The sequence below is a fragment of the Nothobranchius furzeri genome, chromosome 3, assembly GCF_043380555.1.
Source record: "Nothobranchius furzeri strain GRZ-AD chromosome 3, NfurGRZ-RIMD1, whole genome shotgun sequence".
In the NCBI taxonomy this organism is placed as follows: domain Eukaryota; kingdom Metazoa; phylum Chordata; class Actinopteri; order Cyprinodontiformes; family Nothobranchiidae; genus Nothobranchius; species Nothobranchius furzeri.
In genome coordinates, this window is record NC_091743.1 from 77,255,770 (window position 1) to 77,279,694 (window position 23,925).

At 45.3% G+C, this 23,925-nt stretch overlaps 1 protein-coding gene across 4 annotated transcripts in view; it reads left to right on the forward strand.

The window, feature by feature from the left end:
• LOC107384847 (E3 ubiquitin-protein ligase RNF123) overlaps positions 1–23,925 on the forward strand; it is a 117,302-nt gene that overhangs the window by 37,165 nt on the left and 56,212 nt on the right. For 2 of the 4 annotated variants that reach the window (XM_070549550.1, XM_070549549.1), the window contains 26 exons: positions 1,827–1,917; positions 2,056–2,140; positions 2,262–2,341; positions 3,150–3,247; positions 3,326–3,380; positions 3,754–3,839; positions 4,096–4,182; positions 4,270–4,337; positions 4,767–4,892; positions 6,458–6,572; positions 6,701–6,805; positions 7,854–7,979; positions 9,642–9,734; positions 9,804–9,877; positions 10,127–10,244; positions 10,327–10,426; positions 10,510–10,571; positions 11,602–11,673; positions 11,886–12,006; positions 12,083–12,184; positions 15,363–15,463; positions 15,689–15,881; positions 16,721–16,866; positions 17,389–17,472; positions 17,752–17,859; positions 17,941–18,118. In XM_070549550.1, coding sequence (XP_070405651.1) covers positions 1,836–1,917; positions 2,056–2,140; positions 2,262–2,341; positions 3,150–3,247; positions 3,326–3,380; positions 3,754–3,839; positions 4,096–4,182; positions 4,270–4,337; positions 4,767–4,892; positions 6,458–6,572; positions 6,701–6,805; positions 7,854–7,979; positions 9,642–9,734; positions 9,804–9,877; positions 10,127–10,244; positions 10,327–10,426; positions 10,510–10,571; positions 11,602–11,673; positions 11,886–12,006; positions 12,083–12,184; positions 15,363–15,463; positions 15,689–15,881; positions 16,721–16,866; positions 17,389–17,472; positions 17,752–17,859; positions 17,941–18,118 — 2,665 coding nt within the window. In that variant the 5' untranslated portion in view covers positions 1,827–1,835. Of the gene's footprint in view, positions 1–343; positions 935–1,520; positions 1,666–1,826; positions 1,918–2,055; positions 2,141–2,261; positions 2,342–3,149; positions 3,248–3,325; positions 3,381–3,753; positions 3,840–4,095; positions 4,183–4,269; positions 4,338–4,766; positions 4,893–6,457; positions 6,573–6,700; positions 6,806–7,853; positions 7,980–9,641; positions 9,735–9,803; positions 9,878–10,126; positions 10,245–10,326; positions 10,427–10,509; positions 10,572–11,601; positions 11,674–11,885; positions 12,007–12,082; positions 12,185–15,362; positions 15,464–15,688; positions 15,882–16,720; positions 16,867–17,388; positions 17,473–17,751; positions 17,860–17,940; positions 18,119–23,925 lie in introns of those variants that run through there. The other 2 variants (XM_015958322.3, XM_015958320.3) reach the window with 2 other exon arrangements.

A 23,925-nucleotide genomic window follows, 5' to 3' on the forward strand; every position in this document is an offset into this window, starting at 1 on the left:
CGTTTCAGCTGCTAGATTAAGGTTTTAAAAAGTTGAATGCACAGTGAGAAGAGTTTTGTTTAGGGTTTTACAAACGGATGGTAGAGGGTGGTAAAAGCAAGCCAAAACTGCCTAGTCTCCATTCTGTTGTAGATCTGCCACTCTCAGAATGAACATATATCTGGTTGATTATTCAAGTCCCAAGTGTCCAGTAAACCAGAACTACATCCACCAGCTGCAGCAGGACTTCTGACACATCAGAAGGAAGATCAGAGGGAAATTAAAGAACACACACATTATTCAATGCACATTGAAAAGTGAAAAAGACACTCAAAGTCTTGAGACAGTAAGAGAGGCCAGACTGAGATGGTTTGGACATGTTCATAGGAGAGACTGCTATAGGATGCTGAGGTTGGAGCCACCAGGCAGGAGATTGAGGACAGAAGTTGGTTAGTGTGAGGGTGGAGGTTACAGAAGACACATCTGGAGACAGATGGTTAGCTGTGGAGACCTGAAGTATAAAACCCCAAAGAGAAAGAAGACTCCAGTTCTTCACTCCTTTGATATAAAGACCATTTATAAGGGCAGTCACAAGGACAGGAATTTGCCCCTGTCTAGGATTAAATTTATCATTAAATTAGAGTATTTTGTGTGTTTTCAATACATCTTCCACGAGCTGTTCCAGATACTTCCAGATCACACCACCGTGATCATCTTCCTCACCAAGGACCATGGATCTTCGTTCTGCTCTCGCGTTTTTCCACCGAAGACGTTTGTCTTCCCTGTTTTGTACCAAGAGGCGCTCCGTACCGTGAGAGGCGTTAACAAACGACGGACTGTTCGACTGTTTACCCTCAAGCTCCCGGCAGGCGGTTCGTCTCGTTGTGTTGGCCGGGTTATAGTTCACAGCAGCGGGTCACAGCTGGAGAAAGAGCCGCTCGGACGGCAGGAAGCGGTGGGTGACGGCTGCGGTCTGTACGCTCTTAGCTTCTGGGTGTTAGTGTCAGTGAGCCTTTAGCCTGCCGGGGACTCTGACTGACAGTAACAGAACCGAGCCGAGGGAGGCTCGGACCCGTGGCTGCTAGTTGAACTGACCTTCATCCGAGGACCGGTCAGAGGGTTTGCTGTAAGACCGGCCGCTGAGCTCTGCTAACGGGGCTAGTTAGCAGGCTAACAGCCGGGCACCTCGGACATTTACCAAGTAACAACATAGCTAAAAATAGTACAGAGTACTCTGTGGTAAACGCACTCTAATGCCTTATTTACTTTGTAGTAGGAGTACAGCTTTAGGCTCCAGAGCAGAACCTAAACGTGTTGTTTAAGAACCAGTTCCTGTAAAACCTAGCAGGTGTGCCCACCATCAAGTCTGTAGGTGAAGATGAACTGGTTTACAGAGCAGCATCCAGTAGGGACCTTAACCTCCAGGCAGCCAGTGTAACTGAACATTTAAGTCCAAACAAGTTCCTGTTCTGGTGGGTTTCCCGGTTTACTGGATCTGAATTTTCCCTCATTTCTGGTGTGTTTTATTTTTATCTCAAAAGTTTGTGGAATAACCTGCTGCTAGAGTGAAGAGGGAAGATCGTCCCAGTGGGTGGAAGCTCCAGCAGCAGTTACACATTACAGAGGATAGGGATTCTTTTGGAGTCTGAATTTGGATTCTTCCCAAGGCTTCCTGGAGTCAGGCAGGTTAGCTTACAGCTGCACAGTTGAACCTCCTCTTAGTGTAAACCAAAGTGAGATGCGTCAGATGGACGGTGGTGGAGAGATTAGTGAAGACCGGTCCTCCAGATGTTTGTGTTCCTTCTGGTGAATGAATGATGACGTTGATTCTGTTCTGGTGAATTCAGCCTGACAGGATGAGCATGAAGGGAGGCGTCACCGCTCTGACACGCCGGAACTACAAGCTGGCCTCAGACACTGACAAACCAAGGGCCACAGGTAGGACACCTGCAAGTGTCTTAGCTGTTCAGAAGCTTCCAGAAAACCTTCATGTTCAAGACTCTCGTCTTCGATAACACGCTTCGGGTTGCAAGATAATTACATTGTTGAAGCACACAAACAAATGTTCTTCGTCAGGGATCGTGAACGATAAGCTGCTGAGTGATTACCTGCATCAAGTGTTTCCTTCACCCAAACAGGGACCTGCTGGAGCTTCACCCAGGTAACAAACAGCCACATCCACAGTCACTTAAATAATGAAGGAAATTGGAAAGGTTTTCTTCTTTTTTTGTTCTGAAGACAAATCTTGTTCTAACTTTCATGTGTTTTCTGTTTATCTGCAGAAAGCCTCTTGGTTTACAGGACCTCAATGCTCACCTGGAAAAACTTCTGTCTGAAGGAGAAACACCTGAGGAGAGCAGAGGTAAAGGAGAGTCATGCAGCTCTACTGATATGATAAATATTCAGTCAGCCTTCAAAGTAAAAGTCTCTGCGACCAAATTAGAAGATAAACCCTGAGTGGGACCTTTCACATGGTCCGACCTGTGGCAGTGAAGTCTGACAGTATGTTGTGTAGTAGTCCCAGGATTGAAGGAAGGGAAAAGCGATGAGAGAGCCTCGACTGCTGCAGAGATTTTATTTCTGTTCATCTGAAATTACTTCTGTTGATGAGGTCAACCATCAGACCGTGAAAACTGTACAAACGGTTAAATGAACAATGGTTACAGCAACCCAAAAACAAACAAACAAACAAAAAAACACATCTTAATCACAGGAGCAGTAAATCATGTACCTCGCTCCACTTCCCCAGGGGCTGCAAATATCAGATCCTATTGGAATGCTGTTTCACACAATACAGCATCTCCGGGCTGGGCACATAACCAACATACATCAGTGCACGGTCAAAATAAATTCAATATTAATGTCCAAACATTTCTTAAACATGTACCTCCATTCTGATGGTTTGTTTGAGGCAAAGTTTCATCTCCTAGCTCAGCCAGGGCGTGTTTCCTTGCAGAAAGTTTTTCGTTGCCAACACAGCTGTGTTTCATACGAACTAACGAGCAACTTCTGGCTTCACACAGGATCAGTCAGCTACTGATTAGACAACAGTGCCCCCGGCTCGAAATTCTTCAAAGTGTTTGAAATAAACAAACAACTGACAGCCACATGTTGGCTTATGTCCGTCCGTCCGTGTGTGTGTGTGTGTGTGTGTGTGTGTGTGTGTTCAGATCAGCCTGTTGAAGGTCGCCTGGGTCCTCAGCCCGTTGTTTTGGATCACACTAGCGGCTTTGAAGGTCTTCTGTTTGTGGACGACGACCTGCTGGGGGTGAGACATGTTGGACAGACTTCATCAAGCGTCAGCTGATGATGTCACATTACGTTTGTAAACGTTTGATCTCTGCAGGTGATTGGACACAGCAACTTCAGCTCCATCAGAGCCACCACGTGTGTTTATAAAGGTAAATGAGAGCGATGTTCAGAGTTTCCCCTGCAGGTACAAAACCAGACTGTATACACGCACGCACGCACGCACGCACGCACGCACACACACACACACACACACACACACACACACACACACAGAAAACAGGTCAGGAGATGGGCCAGCTGGTTGCCGTTCAATCAGATCAGTCTCCTGTTATTAAACCTTCAGTTCTGTTTGAAAAGAAAACCTAAACAGAAGTTTTTTAATTATCAAATTTACTGACATGGGAAAATTTTTGTCGATAAGAGCCAGAAATTTTGATAACGATTAATTTTCGATTTATTGCCCAGCCCTAGGACAACTGTTAGCTAGAGGTTTGGACCTAACCAGAGGTTCTGTGTCTGCAGGGAAATGGGCCTACGAGGTTCTGATCTCCTCTCAGGGTCTGATGCAAATCGGCTGGTGTACCCTCAACTGTCGCTTCAATCAGGAGGTGCGCACACACACACACACACACACACACACACACACACACATAAATACATGCATACACACACATAAATACATGCATACACATACATCCATTCATACACACACACACACCTGATACCTTATTAGATGAAACATCTGTCAGGTTTGCTGAGAGTCACACACATTAGTTACCTGTTAAAATTTGAAGTTTGATGTTGAGTCAGACCTGGCGTGTTCGAGTCGGTTTGCTGCAGAATCACAATCATGTTCTGGTCCAGGAGGGAGTCGGTGACACTCCAGACTCATACGCTTACGATGGGAACAGAGTGAGGAAGTGGAACGTAACCACCACGAACTATGGAAAGGTGAGTCCTAGACTGCATGCGCGCATGTATGTGTGTGTGACACTGAGATCAAGTTAAATACTGATGCATGTTGTGTGTTTTGTGCAGTCGTGGGCAGCTGGAGACATTGTGAGCTGTCTGATCGATCTAGACGAAGGAACCATCACATTCTGCCTGTAAGTCCACATGAGAGCAGTGGAAAGAGGCAGGCTAATAGTTTCCACCTGTTTTCAGTGTTTATGCTAAGCTAACTAAGAGCAACTGGAGCTGGGCTAAGCTGTGCTTCCAGAAATTTATTTTTCTAACATTTAATTTGAAAACTTAGATTTTGTTCCAATTAAAAACGTCATCTCAGTTCTGTGCAGCGTTTAGTCACAGTGAGAAGAGACGTGTTGTTAAGACTCAGTTTTAACTTGTTCATGTGGAAACGTCGAACAGAACCAAGGAGAGACGACTCAAACGTACCAGTTTAATAATAAAGACCAGAGTTTGTGGTCAGTGTCTCAGATATTTACTCTGGTTCTGTTGTCCCATCATGCATTGGTGCTTCGTCTGTACATGGTGTAAAACCTGACTCCTGATCCAGGTCTTTGCTCCACGTGTAGGAACGGCCAGTCTCTGGGCACGGCCTTCACCAACATAAAGATGGGTCCCGGCGTCGCCTACTTTCCCGCCATCAGCCTCTCCTTCAAAGAGTCGGTGGCTTTTAACTTTGGCAGCAGACCGCTCCGATATCCTTCCTGCTCAGGGCTCAGACCGGATGAGGCTCAGCTGATCACTCACTCACTCACTCACTCACTCACTCACTCACTCACTCACTCACTCACTCACTCACTCACTCACTCACTCACTCACTCACTCACTCACTCACTCACTCACACACACACACACACACACACACACACACACACACACACACACACACGCACACTAGGGCTGTCGCGGTTGAGGAATTCCCCCTGCGGTGATTCAGGGTGGCTTAATATTGCGGTGTGCGATATTATTGCAGCCCTTTTTTTATTGCAGTACTATCTAAACATAATGTTTACACATTTAAAAAAGGTGAAAAATTGCCGTGCCTTCTTTTATAACACTTTACTGAATGCAGATCAAAGGGCAGTAACAACACAGATCGCAGTAACGTTTGTTTCTCCGAAAGTCGGAGTCCGACTGAACTTAAAAACAACAAAATTCAGGAGATTAAACTTTTAAATGCAAATTTGGCTGCAGCATCTAACAAATAAGAAACAAGTCCCCATTTTGTTTAGTTGTTTAAAATCAAGCATAAAAATTACATGTACCGGGCGCGCGCGCGCCGGGGGGCGGGCGCACTATCATTTCACTTTCACACACACACGAATGACGGTGATTTATAGCTCGGTCACGTCCTTGTTACCTACAAGGAAAACCAAGCATGTTAACCATACACGGTTTGAGAGAGGATCTGAGAGGGGTGGCAACATTTCCAGCAACACTGAAAACCCTCTCGGATGGTGCGCTCGTTGCACTAACGCACACGTACCTGTGTGCGACTCTGGCGAGCAAAGGGAATCTCTCCCGCTTGTTGCTCCACCGTGTCAGGGGGGTTTCTTTAGGGTGGATGCATTCCTCCTGCAGGTAGCGAGTGAGCTCCAGCTCGGCTCAAACTCTCTTCGGGACGGTTGCAGAAGCAGTGCTTGTCCGGGACTTCAGCAGGTCTCCGAGCGTTTATTATTATTTTTTTGCCGCTGGTGGCAGCTCTGTCTCGGCCAAGGACTCTGGCTGCGCAGCAGCTGACGTACTGAAAACCAAAGTGCTCCCAAAGGAGCAAAGTAACGTTTCGTGTTGATACCAGTGCAGCCATCCTTCTCAACATGCATCATTGAGTTGAACCAAGTTCAGTAATCGCGGTGGCCCATGATGCAGCGCGGTGGGCTTCTTCATATTGCGATATTTCATTTTTGCGGTTACCGCGACAGCCCTAACACACACGCAAGTTATTTACCGATTATGAATGTTATTTCCAGCAGCTTATTGGTTGACTTCAAGCTGCAGAAGAAGCAAGTGTTGAATCAAACCAACATTTACAGCAACATAGCTGGGTTCTGGTTCTGGGTTCTATAACAAACAAAAAGCTAAAATAACCAACAGAACATTCGTCTTCCTGCTCAGCCTGGAAACGCAGAACAAGGTTCAGAAAGAAATTCAGAGTTTCAGTGAACTCATCTTGATGTTGGGTGGTGATCCTTCTGCTGGAAGTGCAGACACATGAATACCTGAATACCTGGTGTTGGTCTTTGACATGGCTGTGACTCACGTACCCCGTGGAAGGGTACCTGCCCCTCCAGGACCCCCCCACTGCAGACCTGATGAAGGCTCACAAACTTCTGGGTTACATCAAGAACGTCCTGTCCACTTCCATCGACACTGAGGTGACTCACCCTGTTCTGGTACCTGACTGTGAAGTTTGTGTCTCAGTAATCTAAGTGTGTGTGTGTGTGTGTGTGTGTGTGTGTGTGTGTGTGTGTGTGTGTGTGTGTGTGTGTGTGTGTGTCTGCAGGAGGAGAAGCTGGTGGAGAAGGACTGTGCTGTTTGGAAGCTTCATGGAGATCCAACGGTCCTCGTGACTGTTGCTCACATCTTCAACCACTTTGCTCCTCTCATGGTGAGAGCAGTCGTGTTCGTTTAGTTATGTCTGAGTGAAAATCCACACATCCACCTCGGAGGAAGAAGAAACTGATCAGGAAGATTCAGTCAGATGGAAGACTTGTTTTAAATAATTCACCACATGTTTAATTATTCTAAATAATGTTGAGAGGTAGGAACACAACCTCAGAATCATAGATTCACTCAGTCGTATCACCATAACAACAGAGAAAGCAAACCAACACCAGAGTTAGAGAAACTACAGAATTTTCTCAGAGCCTTCAGCCGACCCTCAGACACTGATCTGTATCTGGATCATTAACACGCGTTAACAACGCTCAGTGGAATAAATATAAATCCTTCTGAGGGTAGAAACAGCAGCATTAAGTCGTTCTGATCTCGGGGAGTGTCTGAGTACTCGCGTTTCCTGCCTGACGCTGCTCCGTGGAACAGCTGAGAGACTGTATTCTAACACTCAGGCTGACGTTTTTAACACACACTGGTGTGTGTGTGTTCATATGTGCGTGCGTGAGTCTCAGTAGGAGATTTGCATGTGTGCACATATGGACTTGCCCCGTATTTTAAGAAACTGATAGTGAAGGACGTGTCGCAACAAACGGCATATGTTGTTTTATTCGATGAAAGTCTTGCAGTCGAAACAAATGGGCATTCATGTTAGACTGTGGGTTTGATTTAGAGGCACCGACTATGATGGTCCGGCTGAAATGTGTTTATTTTTGGTCTTGGAAATTCAGTGAATGGTTATGGAAAAGTCATAGAAAAGTTATGGAAAACCATAGCTAAAAAGTGTATGAACCCTGGTGAGAGTCTGGGCTTGTTTAGTTTGTTCAGTCGTTCTGTCTGCAGCTGACGTTGTTTCAGTCTGACTGGAGAAACTAAAGACACACCCAGTGCTCAACGGTGTGAGCTGCAGACTGATGTAATGTTTTCTTACAGCAGGGGGCGCCGCAGCATAGAGTGATGTGGGTGGAAGCTTCAGAAGTTAATTCAGATGAACTGTGTGTGTGTGTGTGTGTGTGTGTGTTTGTGTGTGTGTGTGTGTGCAGTGTAAGGTTTACCTGGTGGAGGACGTGCTGATGAACTTCCTGTTGGGGATCCTGGAGGGAGGGGGCTCAGTGGACGAACACCCACTCATCCAGCAGCTTCTGGACCTCTTCTGGTTGCTGATGGAGGTGAAAGCTTTTCATTCACCCAGAAAACATCAAGCTGTTTAACTTTCCTTACACCAAAATTGTGTTTATTAAATAAATCCCAAACAAAAAGTCACGGAAACATCATTTTCAAGACGTTTGTCGTCTTTCTCATCTTTACTAAAACACGAGGAGTCCCATGCTGCCTCAGCTGGTCCATCTTAGTGGAGATGGAGAACCAGAACCTGATGGAAGCGCTTCACAGAAATATCTCAAGTAGGGCTGGATGATAATTCAATAGTTCAATATATTTATCAACTGGCATGTGGTGCGATAGGAAAAAAAAACGGGTCAATAAAAGTTTGATAAAAAAGTTTCCTTTTTTCATTCTAACCTATCAGGTGGCAGCATACTAGACTCACTACTTACTCCTAACCAATCAAAACCACAGACTCAGTCACGCTACTCCACCAGGCCCTCCCCTCTCAAACCAAAACAGCATGAGGCAGCAAGATGTTGCAGCGAGAAGAGGCGGAGAAAAAAACAAAAATAAAATGGCCAGAGCTGCACGTAAAATATGTTTTCTACAATTTTTTAAATATTTTTCAATAATTATCAATTTTGATCAATATAAAAATATTTTTTATCTATATACTTTTTTTAAATATCGTTCAGCCCTAATCTCAGCCCCTTTTTACAAGACACACCATGCCAGCAAATCAGTGTAATATTACTGCAACAGGTTAACGCGCCATGCCAGCACGGTGATGCACGAATTTTGCGGCATTTGTTCTGTCTCGCTTGGTAGTAATATTACGGTAATTGTCTGTTCTATCACGTGGGGAGTTTCAGCTGAGCTCCGGCTGGCAACTATATTGAAAATGAAAGTAACCACAGACAGTAAGTTTTGCTTTTCTAATCAGAATAAAGTGAGACGACAAACTGGAACAATGCGGCGCTCCTGGAGCTTCTCTCCGTTGGAGCTGGAGCTCAGATCACCAGAGACCGCATGGAGACAGTGAGGGACAGACACCTTTAGGAGCGGCTTGTTAGAAAAACTTAATGAGCACGGCTTCGATCGCAATAAAAAGGAAGTTATTTCCAAGATAAACGGAAGTCCGTGACAGCGCAGGGCCCACCCCCATACCTCCTTTATACCGCCATTGCCTAATCTTTTGTAAAACGAGCACGACTACCACATTACCGCCACGGTCTGACCACTTATAAACGGCCCAAGGCTCCTTGATGCCACCATGGCGGTGCAGCATCGTTTTGTAAAAGCAGCTTCAGTGTGATCGCTGCTGTGGTTCTGACTCATTTGGGCTTGGTGGATTTGTTTGTACAGAACATCTCTGTTACAAGATTTATATTCAGATGTGGAGGTTCTGTAAACCCAAACTCACGGTTCTGGCCCAACTCGCACACCAACAGCTCTGTGGTTCTGGTTTTAACTTCACTTTGAGCTCCTCGGGATCCACCCCACGGTGTTTCTGACCTGATAATTTACACTCCAATTGAATCCAGTAAGTCTCCCTAATCGGTCCCACTCGGTTCTGATACCAACTTTAGCCTTCAGCTCATTGGTAATTTGTGGCAGCAGCTCCTTAATACTGAGTTGGGGCACACACCCCCCCCCCCCCCCCCCCACACACACACAGGTCAGAGGTTGGCTGAAGCCCCTCCTCTCTGTTGGTCTGTCTGCAGGATCACGAGGTTAACGAGTGTCTGAAGCTGCTGATGATGTCTCTGCTGAGAGCGTACCGTTTCTCCCCAATCATCCCTGACCTGGGCTTCCAGGTACCACCCACTTCCTGTTTCCCTCAGCCAGGTAGAGCTTCAGCTGTTACAGATGTTTGTCTGTTTCAGATTCATTACCTGCGGCTGACCACAGCCATCCTCCGTCACGAGAGGTCCAGGAAGTATCTCCTCAACAACGTATTATATCCTTCTGTCTGCAGGACCTTGAGACGAAGCTCAGAGGAGGGTCATCCTGCTGGGTCTTACTGCTCTCGGGTTCTTCCTTTTACTCAGTTTGATCTAAAGTTTGTTTTAAATCCTGGACGTTGAACTAATTCAGACAGAACCGGGTCTGGCTTTAGTCATGTTTCTTTAGTGTCAAACAGCTGGTTGAACCTCCTCCCGACCTTTTGTTTGTGATTAGCATCCCCTTTTCTCTTAACTGACGCTACGTTTGATGTTCTGCGGTCAGTCGTGTTTTTCTACATAAAGACTCCTCTGAGGGTGAAGGAGGCAGGCCTAGAGGAGCTCATCCCGACCACCTGGTGGCCCACACACTTCGACAAAGAGGCAAATAGTACAGTCCTGCTGTTTCTTCACTCCACTGAAAACTCGCCACGTCTCAGTTTTTCTGCGGTGTTTTCTTCTTCAGGGGAAAGATGAGCGGGAACCCAAAGATGAGAGTTCAGATGAGCGACTGAGACGCCGAGCCTACGAGAGAGGCTGCCAGAGGCTGAAGAAGAGGATCGAAGGTCTGATTTCCTGTTTATCCTAGTTTCTTTTTTTTTTTTCTGTAGAGGATGTAAAGTTCTTGCGTCTCTGGTTTCTTCTTCAGTGGTGGAGGAGCTGCAGGTCCAGATCCTGAGGCTGCTGCTCAACAACAAGGACAAAACTACAGTAGGTGAAGTCGCCTCTGTCCCATGGTTTCAGAATGGATTTATCGCATCAGAATCAGCTTCTGTCTGAAGAAGTCCCGCAGGATCAGTCTGGTTTTTATCAGAGAGGTTCTTCCACCTGTTCAGGTCGTTCATCTGGATGTTTACAATCAGCTGAAAACACTTTAGTTGGAAGAGTTGTTTTTAAATATTTGTGTTGATCTCCTGATACTCCAAACTTGGAACCTCCACCACATCAACCACAGCATTGTGTAGGACAATATCAATGACCCTCCATCATTGCCATGTGATGGAACTGATCAAAGGAGCCCAGAGAGATTGATTTGAAGTAGAGGCAGAGGCTGTCTCAATCCAATCCAGTTTATTTATAAAGTACCAATAAAAACAACAATGTGTACCCAAGTGCTGTACAATCAAAACACACAGAAAAGGAAAGAAATAACAGTTTGCAGCAATCCTGTAAAAGTTGCAGTTAAAAACCAACCAACTCAATGGAAGGCTAAATAAAAAAGACGACAGTGATATCAGTAGGACTTCCTTCTGGCAAGATCATCTTCTACTTTCTCTGGGATGTAGATTAGTTTTGTTGGTTTTAACAGGAGATTAATGTTGGCTGGATTTATGTGTGGCTGTAGCCCGCCATTTTCTTCAATTTCCTTCATCATTCTGAAGAATTCCAGAGTTCTTTGTAATAGTCCGCTGGAAATCCACCTGGACCTGGAGCCTTCCTATTGGGCATGGTTTTAAGGGCTTCCTGGAGCTCAGCTGATGTTATTGCGAGTTCACAGCTGTAGCTTGGCTATCTGATAATTTAGGAAGTACTGGGAACTGATTTATCTCATTATTTGATGGGTTTATCTGTGGTGAGTTTAATGTTTGTAAAGGTCTTTGAAAGTGTTGTTCCTACTTTCAGGATCATACACTATATTCCCGGTTGAGTCTTTTAATAGCAGATATAATTCTGTGGTTTTGATGAAGAGGTCCGTTCCGCCTCAGCTTGTTTATGACGGAAACATCTCAATGTGTTTCAGGGAGAAGCCTCGCGCTACATCTTCCTCAACAAGTTCAGGAAATTTTTGCAGGAAAATGCCAGCAATCGAGGGGTGAGAGCTGTAGCACCACTCAGCGTGTAACCCTGACCCCCCTGCAGGACTTTTGAGCTTTAGTGTAAAATGGATTTAACATTCTCGTGTGTGTGTGTGTGTGTGTGTGTGTGTGTGTGTGTGTGTGTGTGTGTGTGTGTGTGTGTGTGTGTGTGTGTGTGTGTGTGTGTGTGTGTGTGTGTGTGTGTGTGTGTGTGTGTGTGTGTAAGCAGCACCCTACGGCTCTGTGTCCTCCCGAGTACATGGTGTGTTTTCTGCACCGCCTCATCACAGCCATCAGAACCAGCTGGGATGAAGGCAGCAGGAAGTGTCCAGGCAGCCTCAGCAGTGAAGGTGGAAGCTGATTCTTCCTTTTTTCCTGTTGTGTCCTGTTTCTGTTTGGACTGACCTTTGACCTGTCCTCCTGCAGATGCCTATGTCCCTCCTCAGCTCTTCTACAATGGGAAGGTGGATTACTTTGACCTGCAGAGACTTGGGGGGCTGTTGTCCCACCTGAAAAAGACTCTGAAAGGTTTTTTAAATGTTTTATTTACAAACTTAAATCTGTTGTGAATGCTGTTCTGTGTGATTGTCCAGTTCTATTTTCTTAACTTCCTCCACACCGTAAACATGTCAGTATCAAACCCAACTGAAACTATTTAAATAACAATCCCAATCCCAGATTTCAATCTGAAATCTGAATCTGAAATCAACGGGGTGGGCAGTGGCTTAAAGGGAGACTAGGCGGTTTTGGCTTGCTTTAAGCACCCCCTTTGTTTTGTTTGTAAAACCTCTTCTCGCCGTGCACCTTAATCTCACATCTAACGTCACCAGGTATGTCAGCTCAAGTTTTTCTAAGTCTAACGGACCTGGCCGGCACTCTGAAGTTGCAAGTGGAATATTCTGGCCACGGGGTGATGGAGCTGGGTGGCCTTTCATTAATCCTTTAAAGGGTCAATTTAGCACATACTGGCTCAAGAAATTGATTAAAAAATATGAAAAAGTTGCCAAGTATCTGTTTACGGTAGTTTTCCACGAGCACTACTCAGTAACTCGGAGCAGTGCAGCTCAGCCCGACCACAGTTTCGAAGATTCGAGATTTTTCCTCTACTGTCTCCCCAATTTTTATTCCCTGCTCTGTTGAGATACCTGGCAAGGCTGAGTCTGCTGGCATCGTGACTGTGGCCTGTGATTGGCCAGAGGGCGGAGTCAGTGATTGCTCCCAAGCTTTTTGCCCGCTGCTTCACTGTCACCATTTCCTGGTTCAGAGTCTGACAAAAAGCCGTAAAACTGAGCAGAATGTCCAACACCGCCACCATTCTTCTGCTGTGTTACTCCACCGATCACCTGGCACTGTTTACTGATCACCTCATGCTATTTGCACCCGTCTTTTGTCATGGCTCCGTCAGAGAAACAGCACCGCACTCAGATGAACTAACTCGAACCACGCTGTACACAGCTGTCTCAGGCTGAGTAGCGCTCATGGACAACCAGCTTAAATGATCCTTCTGGGTGTAAATCTGAGACTGTTTCAGGAGGTTAGGCACGGTTTAGCTGAGGTCAGCAGGTTTGAGTCAGGTATGACTCTGGTGTTATATGAATCCCTGGGTTCTGTCAGACCCAAGCTCATGGCTAAAATCCGGTACCCGCTGCCGTTTCTATTTCACCACCTCAGGTCCATGATGCCTGCAAACTGTTCCAGTACCAGAACCTGCAGAACCATCAGTGGTTACAGCTCCGATTTAATTAATTTATTTTTATAAACATCTCATTAATCAGAATTAGGCACCAGGAACATACTCGAAACCACCAGACTCAGGTTTAATTAGAGATTCGTTTGATGGTTCTCAGGCTGTTTAGTTATAAGTTCTGCTGGGTTTTTAACTCACTAAGACAGCAGCAGTTCTCAAGCTTGTTAAACACGGCTCTTCGTGCACAACCATCCTGACATTCGTTCCTGACCGTTCTACAGTAATTACACTAGAAACCCTCTGACGTTTCACACTTCGTGCCTTTGGCTCATTACTGCCTCTCTGGTGGCTGCAGGCGGGTTCTGCTTTAGAAAAGAATCAGATCAGGTCAGAAGAGCTTTGACCCATTTACAGAGTTTGTGCAGAACCTCCAGTGAGACTAAAGATCAACACAAAGCTTCAGTCAGAACCGGGTCTGAACAAGAAATCCAGAACTGGACCAGTCCAGGGACGTCCGGCTCTAGTCTCTGTCGCCTGGTTCCACTCTTGTCAGTGTGTCCCAGGGCAGCTGTGGCTACGATGTAGCTCATCACCACCAGAGTGTGAAGGGATGAACGAGTCACTGTAGAGTAAATCACTTTGGAGTAGGAATCTATATCTCCACGTAATTTCACATGCAGTAGATATTTACATCACAATCTGTTGAAAAAGTTACTTTAAAAAGTAATTGGATATAGTTACTAATTACTTTGTCAAAAAAGTAACTGGGTTACTGACTCCGTTCCAAGAATATAAAAGTAACTAATTACTTGGAAAAGTAATTATTGCGTTACTTTTTTTCATAAAAATATGCAAGAAAATCTGATCCTGTCTGAACAGAACTGCCTTGATTTACTATAGATGACTAAAGAGACTGGAGCTCAATAACATGTTTGTCCATCTGTTTATCATTAAACTGAATAATTAAGTTAAATGAGCACCCAACACTCGTTAGTAACGCCGTTACTTGAAGCATTGTGATTCCTTTACTGATCACAATATATTCTTTTCTTCTGTTTATGTCAAAATGACTAAATCTCCCCTTTATAAATAAAGCTTTGATTGATTGATTTTGTTCAGCTGTGCTCAGATCAGCAGATCCAGAAAAGGAAAGAAAACGATCTTTTATATAGCGCCTCTCAAGATGAAAATCGTAAGGCACTTAAGAAGAACCGAAGATTTAAATATAATAAAGATTTAAAAAAATTTTTAAAAATGTGTTTAAAATGATAAAAAAGACAAAACTGTGATTAAAATGTTAGGAAAAGGAGAGAGAAAATGAATATGAATGAGAGAAATCAGCGAAAGACGGATTAGGTAGAAAGAGCGGAAAAAGCAGAGGGTGGTGATGAAGGTCCCACCATAGCCTGAACAGGTGAGTTTAATGGAGTCCACTGATCTCAGCCTCAGGGGGAGAGAGTTCCAGAGTCTGGGAGCCACAGCAGCAGATGATCTGTCACCTTTGGTCTTTAGCCTGGTGCTGCACAACCAGTAGGCTTTGGTCACTGGACCTCAGGGACCTGCTGAGGGTGTAGGGACTAAGAAGATCACCAATGTAAGATGGTGCTTGTCCATGTAAGGCCCTATAGACCAGAACCATGATCTAGAAATGAACCCTGAAGTTGACTGGCAGCCAGTGAAGCTGGAGGAGAAGCGGGGTGATGTGGGTGTGTTTGGAGGACTTGGTCAGACGCCGAGCACAGGCGTTCTGAACCACCTGTAGACGGTTCAGGGAGGTTCTGCTCAGACACGTGAAAAGAGAGTTACAGTAGTCTTAAGCGTGAGGAGATGAAGGAGTGGAGAACAAAATTAGCAGGTCTGACTGCTGTGGGCACCGGCAGCTCGGAGTGAGAAAGCGCAGCTGCTTTCAGATTTGACCTTTTTAATAAATGGCAGAAACAGCTGAAACTGCAGAGAGGAAACTGTTCAAGTTTCACTGGAGGAAATCTGGGCTTTGTGATAAATAACTCTGTTTTCCAGATGACCTTGCCAGTAAAGCTAATGTCATCATCGATCCTGCGGAGATCCAGACCACATCCATGGATGATCTAGATGAGGACGAAGAGATTGGAGCGGCTCAGGTACCACAGATCCATTCCTGATGAATGTGGGAGGTTCAGGGCTGTGAGGTAAAATCTGGGTCAGTCAGAGGGTTGCTTCTGAGGTTTTCCCACAGACGCGACAAATGCTGATCTCACTGTGGACCTCTGAGCCAGACGATTGGTCAGAACTATCCCATCTTTCTGTGCCGTCAAACAGCAGATAGAACATGGAACAAACCCAGACGTCCCTGTTCTGTCTCACAGAGGCCGCTCGGAGCAGCAGCAATAGGTGGAGCTTTGGCCAGGCCCAGTTGGCTTAGTTCTCCTACTTTGGGACGGGCCAACCGGTTCCTGAGCACAGCTGCAGTCAGCCTGATGACCCCCAGACGACCTCTGTCTCAGCCAGAGAAGGTGAAGGTCCGGACCCTCGCTGTGGAGCAGCGCACAGAGGACGACAGTAAGTCTTTCACCTCTTAACCCATCTAGAACTTCTCTGACCTGGTTCTGATCAGCAAAGCACACATCACATATCCTCATGCTACCAGAACATCTCTGACCCATTCCTAAGGTCTTCTTCTACCCCACTACAGCTCGACTCTGTCTCCTCCTGGTGTAAATCCAGAACTGCAGTTTCTCTAAAACAGGATCTCTGGGTATTTTTAGGTATTACAGAATAAGAGGACTTCTGCCATTAAAATGTTGCACTTTTAAGGAGAAAGCTTTTAGTGATCAAAGTTTAGACTTTTGGAGCTCATAACTTAAGCCTGCAGCGACTTAAAGGTGGAAACCATTAAAATGAACTTGGATCATAATAAACAATCTTATGTTCGGGATGTTGTCATGCTTTTATTTTGACTAGTCACACCACACCATTCCCAGTATGTTTTCTCAGAATTTTCCTAATGAAAAATGTTAAATAATGTTAAGTATGGATCAAAATAGATTTTCCTGTAATCGGTCAGACTGAATTTTCGAGTTTTCCGTCTGAATTTTGACTTTTTGTTGCATCTTGAGCAGATTTTAAATTGAGGTTTTCCTTTTAATATTTCTTTGTGATCAGCTGTCTGTGCGGCTCTTCAGTGGTTGCTCTGGTCAGTCTGAACTCAGTTTAAAAGTCCCAGTAAGGAATGTTGACAGTAAGTAATCTGCAGATGGTTGTAGGTTTGATGTCTCTTAACTTCCTGGTTTATGGAGGAGACTCTTCACTGAACTCAGGAGGCCAACTAGTCTCAACCTGCTGCCTCCTCACCTGACCGCTGTTTATCTTCCTGTCTCTGTCTCCCCTCCCTCCTGAAGTTGAAGGAAGCCACGGTAACGACGGCCTGTTGCTAGGGCGACCGCTGGAGGAGCCTGATAAGCCAATAGCAGACAAGTCGCTGCTGGAGATCATTGATGGTATTGTGATGATGTACAACCTGAGCGTCCATCAACAGTTGGGAAAGGTGAGTCCTCTTTCAGGTGAGAAAATAACTTGCTTTGGGACAGAACCAGGATCATGTAGAACCGGGATCTGGTAGGACCAGGATCTCGTAGAACCAGGATTCAATAGAACCAGGTTCTCGTAGAACCAGGATTGAATATAACTAGGATCTGGTAGAACCAGGATTGAATAGAACCAGGATCTGGTAGAACCGGGGTTCTGGTAGAACCAGGGTTCTGGTAGAACCAGAATCTTGTAGAACCAGGTTCTGGTAGAACCAGGATTGAATAGAACCAGGATCTGGTAGAACCAGGATCTGGTAGAACCAGGATTGAATAGAACCAGGATTTGGTAGAACCAGGATCTTGTGTAAAATCAAAGTGTGAAAACTCAGGTGGAGGTTGTTGTGGCTGATTGTTTCATCTCTGCTCTGTCAGGGATTTTCCTCCCGCAGTTTTTTGTCAGAGTTTGACCTTTTGACCTCATATTGCTGCGTCTCCTCTGTAATCAGGTGGACTCGCACCATGTGTCTTGTTTCCTACAGATGGTGGTGGTGGCAGATGAAGTGCACGAATACGCCGTAGCTCTGAAGGACACAGAGGAGAAGATTGCTCGATGTCCTGCCAGAGTGAGAACCTCCTCCCATCCTCACATTTTCTGCCTGAGTTCAGTTCCATGTGGGCCCTTGAGTCAGAGTTAATCAGATAGTTTTTCAGCTAACGATGTGTCCTCTCATTAAGTGTCACCAGGAAGCACTCGGCTCAAATGTACAACAAGCAAACCATCAGACCCAATTCTAACCAGTCAGGAGGGAAGAGTTGGCACAACACAAACAATCCAACAGAACTGATGCAGAGCCTCAAACTCTCCTAAAGACAGGACTCAAAGTGGCTGTTGTGTGTTTCAGCGCTCCGATATTATGGAGGAACTCCAGAAGAGTCAGAAGGTTTTTGCAGAGAAGTTGAACCACCTGAGCCGCAGACTGGCCTGGATCAACGCCACCATCTACTCCAAGGTGACCCGTTTGCTCTGAAGACTCTTATGAGCCTTTTGCTCCAGCTGCAGCATTTCTGGTCTCCGATGTTTGTCTCTGCAGGAGAAGATGCTGGATGTTTACTGGCTGCTGTGTGTTTGCATTCGCACCATCGAACACGCTGACGGAACTGGCTCCCTGTTTGCCTTCACGCCCGAGTTCTACCTCAACGTGGCCATGAACGCATACAGCGCCTTGAAGAACTACTTCAGCCCCTCCAACAGCATGGAGGAGCTTCCAGGTAAAAGCTCTTCTCACCTGAGGAGTCCCTCAGAAGGCTTCTGACTCCAGCAGTCAATGTCAGTTTATTTATATAGAACGCTTACAGCAGCAAATAGCTGTAGCCAAAGTGCTTAACGTACACAGAAAACAATTAAAAACAATTAAGTAAACAATTCTGAAAAACTGCAAACTGAGTAAAATAATAGCACGATAAAAAAACCAAACATAATTATTACAATACTGAGTTAATCAGTAAACGCAAGGGAATAAAAATATGCCTTAAGCCTAGAGTTAAACAAGTCAGCTGATGGAGAGTCCTTAATAAGTTGTGGTAAAGAGCTCCACAGACAAGGTGCTGCAACCGTGAAAGCCCCGTCTCCTCTAGCGTTACATCTGGTGCTGGGAGCGAACAAGGTCTATTGACCAGAGGACCTGAGCACTCTGGAAGGGCAATAGGGAACACACAGGTCAGGTAAGTAGGTTGCAAAGATTTAAAAACCAACAAGAAAATTTAAAACTCAATTCTAATTGGCAGCCGGTGCTGAGAAGCTGAAATCGGAGACACGGAGTCATGTTTCCTTGCACCGAGATAAAAGCATGAGTCCCTATCTCAAAATCTCTGCGTGATAAAAAAAGGTTTGGCCTTGGACAAAAGCCAAAGTTGGAAAAAACTGCTTTTAGCCAATGAACTTATCTGTCTCTCAAATGAAAGGTCACTGTCAAAAATGACCCCAAGATTCTGGACATATGATTTACTAAAATCAGCAAGACAACCAAGCATTGCTAGCATTAGCTGAAGAACCAATCACTAACAGCTCAGTCTTACTTTGGTTCAGATCTAGAAAATTTTCAGCCATCCAGGATCTCGGTTCAAATAACCAGAGTTTAAAGCCCGGATCACTGTGCGATTTTAGGCCGTCACCCAGGATTGTTCATGTCACACAGAACTCCAAAGAGGTGGCACGCTGTACGGAGCAAGATTTTCACTGAGGGTGAGATTGTAGACGTCTCTCTCTCCAGCAGGACACGCTGTATCATCAGCACATCTCCCAAAGCATACGTCACTAAGCAGACCGCTAACCAAAACAAAGCTGAGAAAATAAAAACAGTTTTAGTGTCAGTTCATGACCCAGCTCATCTTCCTCAAACAGGAAGCTTCGCTTTTAAAACCCTCGCTTTGGCGTCAGATTCTGGCTGCGGGTCACCTTTCCCCGTCTTCCAGCGAAACAGCTGATCTGTTAGCTGGTCGTTCATCCTTCTCCTCCTTTATACACAAGATCCCACTAAACTACAGAGAAGTAACAATCTGTCACACATCGCTGCAATATCTAAACGTTTGCCGTGAATTCTGTCTCACTGCTCCGCAGCTCCGCTCCGTGTGACCGCTCACACCCGCTGTCACGGAGCTTCCTCTGTCCCTCCGTAGCAAAGCTCTACTGAACCATCCTTATCGGTTGAATATGTGAGATTTCCACCAACAGCAAAGAGATCTCATGTTTTTGTGTTTTATTTTTTATGTTTGTGAGCTCATCTCCTCACTCTCACAGTTCACAGAATCACGGTTTTCACAATTTATCTGATGGTCTAAAAAGGTAGTTTAATTAATTTAGCATAACTCTGGTTTAACTTGGGCTATAAACAGAAATAATAACTGGTGTGTAGTTTATAATCTGCATTTTAAACATAAAGTGAAACCAAAGCTCAGAGATGCAGAGTCTTGTTGTGTTTTCATTGGTCGATCGCAGACAGGAATCGTAGGTTTTCAAGCAGTGCCGTAGAGTTTTGAGGCTGATTTGGTTGTGAGATGGCTCAAAAAGCTGTCGCATAGCCAGTTACTCTGTACTTTCACAGCATGGTGCACTGATATGCAAATCAACCTGACGTTGATCATTTTTTGTCATGATTCTGATCAGGACGAGGGATTTGGCAAAGACGGCCAAATCGCACAGAGTGATCCAGGCTTAATTCCCGAGCTACTTACAGGAATGTAGACCTGAGTGTCATCAGCGTAACAATGAAAAGGACTTTAAACTTCCTGAGGATAGCACCAATAGGGTTTAGATAAACAGAGAACAAGATGGTCGCATCAACTTCTGAGAAATAAAAAACCTGAACGTCAGATCCTGGTGCAGAAAATGACATTGCGTTGAAACTATAGAACAGTTGAATGTTTTCAGTTTTTTTTTATTGTGTTGCTTTTCTCTCCTTTTCTGTGGCCGTCTCCAAGTTTAGGTCCTCCACCACCTCTCTTACCCATGGTGTCCCACAAGGTTCTGTGCTGGGGCCTCTGCTCTTCCTCTATCTGCTTCCTCTTCAGAACATCCTGAGCTCCTTCAAAGGAATCTCCTACCATCTTTATGCAGGTGACATCCAACTGTACATCTCCTTCAAGCCTCATGAGATGTCTAAGCTGCAGTTGTTACACACCTGCTTAGACTCTATCAAAACCTGGATGGCTGGGAGCTTTCTTCAGCTGAATGAAGATAAGACTGAGATCCTCATCTGTGCCCCAGACAAGCTGGTTCCTAAAGTCAGAGACTCTTGGTCAGCTTGCTTCTCACACCAAACCTTCTGTCTGGAATCTTGGCGTGACCTTTGACCCACCTCTCACCCTGGATTCTCATGTCAGTTCTCTTGTTCGCTCTTCCTTCTTCCATCTCAGGAACATTGCTAAGCTGAGTCCCATTCTGTCTCGCTCTGAACTTGAGACAGTTCTCCACACCTTCATCTCCTCACGCTTAGACTACTGCAACTCTCTTTTCACGTGTCTGAGCAGAACCTCCCTGAACCGTCTACAGGTGGTTCAGAATGCCTGTGCTCGGCTTCTGACCAAGTCCTCCAAACACACCCACATCACCCCGCTTCTCCTCCAGCTTCACTGGCTGCCGTCAACTTCAGGGTTCATTTCAAGATCCTGGTTCTGGTCTATAGGGCCCTACATGGACAAGCACCATCTTACATTGGTGATCTTCTTAGTCCCTACACCCCCAGCAGGTCCCTGAGGTCCAGTCATCAAAGTCTACTGGTTTTGCAACGCACCAGCAGGGGTGGACATTAACTTCAAAACCAACCGGCCAGCCGGGCCGGTAACTCTGAATATTTACCGGCCCCGCCAAGAATCTACCGGCCCCGCTGGTCAGCTGCCAAAACGAGTCAAAATAACAACTGAACCATTTTAAATGTAATAAACCTTTATTTTGTACACATTCACAAACATAATAACGTATTCAAGTTTGAATTTTTTTGTTCCCTCAACAAAACACAATTTTGTCGTTGCATACTTCCAGCATACAACGCAGTACATCACCAACTCCACTTTGCTGTACTCGAGCCTTTGGCTGTGTTCGAGATGAGCCAGTTCTAAGCAGATTAGACCAGCAGTGATCGGCGAGCAGTGCATGCCGGTTAGATTTGTGTCCGAATTGACGCCGACTTGCTCTGACGTCATGCATACGTAGGCAACGATAACCTTGTGAGATCAAGGCGGCCGCAGATTTTGGAGCAAGGCGCTGCAGTTGCTCTCCCTTGGCTGCAAAACCTAGAGGATGATGGGAAACACCTGGCTCTCACCTGATCAAAGATCTGATTGGTTCATATTTTGATCCAAACATCCGGTGGTAGAACATGAAATGTTAGTTGGCCACATGTATTCTGTAAATCATGTTACGTTGATGATGACAACAATATAGGCCATAAAGAGGAATGTGTTTTGTGTTCTTTTGTCACGTTTCCTATGAGCACACTGAAGCTACAGCTGCTAACCTTTACTTATTATTACAGTCATGTCTCCATATACAATATATGACATCCACAAGCACGTGAGGATGTGTTTCAGCTGTTAACAGGCACCAGAATTAAAATTGAAAATTGAACAAGTATGCTAACGCGATATCTTCATCCATCGTCACCCCCGAGCTACACATGTAGGGAAATCCAAGAGATTCAACTGGCAGAAACAACTGGTTCACACCATAGTCTCTCTCTCTCTCCTCTCTCTCTCCACTCACTCACTCACTCACTCACTCACTCACTCACTCACTCACTCACTCACTCACTCACTCACACACACACACACACACACACACACACACACACACACACGTAGAGGAAAAGAGCTGAGGAAATTGAGGACACCAGGTAGTTAAAAGAAAAACCACAGCGGAGCCGAGGCGCGCCTCGAATGGGGCGCGTCTGATCTGAACTGAGGAGCGGCGAGCAGCGAGCAGCGGCCGGACTTCGTGAGCGATTCGCTTCGGGCGCTTCCGCGGCCGGTGTGTCCCCGGCGTAAACGCCGGCTTTCAGCCACTCCCCCTGCTGCTTCCGTCTGTTTTCCAGGCGAGGCGCTGCTCAACTCGAACACGGCCATTCTCTGTGCCTCCCGTCTTCTTTAAACCGCCAAGAATCATTCCACCTACGCACACGCTTCTCTGCTTCATACCGTTTCGAACTGTCTCGCTTCTCCTCACCAGTTTTAAAGCGTTTTGCCGGAGATTTCATCAAGAAATCCAATCCCAGTGGTGGCGCGATCTTCCTGCGTGCTTGTGTGTTTCTAGCGTGGTTCCACTTCGTCTTTAATAGTGACTTATAGTTCACGTGACTATAAATAATCGTGCAGTACGTGCACGAATCGTACAAGTGCAGTAGGTGGCTAGAGGCGCGCAGGTTCACGCGCGCGAAACGAAAACGGCAGCTTCCTACAGGGCGGGGCCATGATGTAGGCGAAAGCCGGTGTGTAAATGACAAATAAAGCTTGGGCGCCACCCGGGCGGTAAGTCGTCAAGTATTTACCGCCCGACGAGAAAATTTAGCGCCAATGGCGCTCGGGCGCTTTAACGGTCCACCCCTGACCAGGCTAAAGACCAAAGGTGACAGATCATCTGCTGCTGTGTCCCCCAGACTCTGGAACTCTCTCTCCCTGAGCCTGAGATCAGTGGACTCAGTGGACTCCTTTAAAAAGCAGCTGAAGACTCACTTGTTCAAGCTGGCTTTTGTATGACCTTCTTCAACCCCTCTCTCTTTATTCTGCTCTCCCCACCTATTCCACCTTCCTCAGGAACCACTTTTTCCTATTCTCTCTCTCTTTCTCAACATTTTCTTTACCACAATTATCTTTTTGCTCATTTTAAAATATATTTTAAAACATTTTCTAAATGCTTTTTTATATTTTTACATTTTTTGTTTTTGTGAAGCGCCCCGTGATTTTTATCTTGAGAGGCGCTATAGAAATGATATTTTCTTCTTCTTCGTCTTCTTCTTTTGCAGTTAATCATTAAAATAAATTCATTCTGCTGCTCAAAGCTTCTGGTTCTCGGGCAGAACCCTGCTCTCGGGACCAAGGTTTTTCTGTTTGACCTCGTTTTATTTTAGGGTTCAGGCTGCTGTGGCCTGTTTCTGCCTCACATGCAGACGAGTTAAAGCCCAAAAAAGAGTTTTGACAAGAAATTTAGTTCTCTTTTGAATTTTACTCATTATTTGGTCATCAAATTTGTTTTAATTTTAGTCTTGTTTTAGTCGACTAAAATATAAGCGTTTTTTACACCTATTTGAAATTATAAAGAAAAATGAAAAAGTCAAATTTCACACTTTAAATCAATAAAACTATATTTATACTTATTTTCTACTAATTATCGTTTTAAAACATCAAAATGAACACTGCCAGTTTAACATTGTGTGTCTCAGTGTTGTTACGACCCTCATCTCTGGAACAGACTGCCGGAGGGCCTCATGGCCACAGAGAACGTTCAAGTTTTTAAGAACAGGTTCAAGACTCACCTTTTTAGCTGAGCTTTTAACTGATTACTTTTATTATCCATTATTCATTTATTT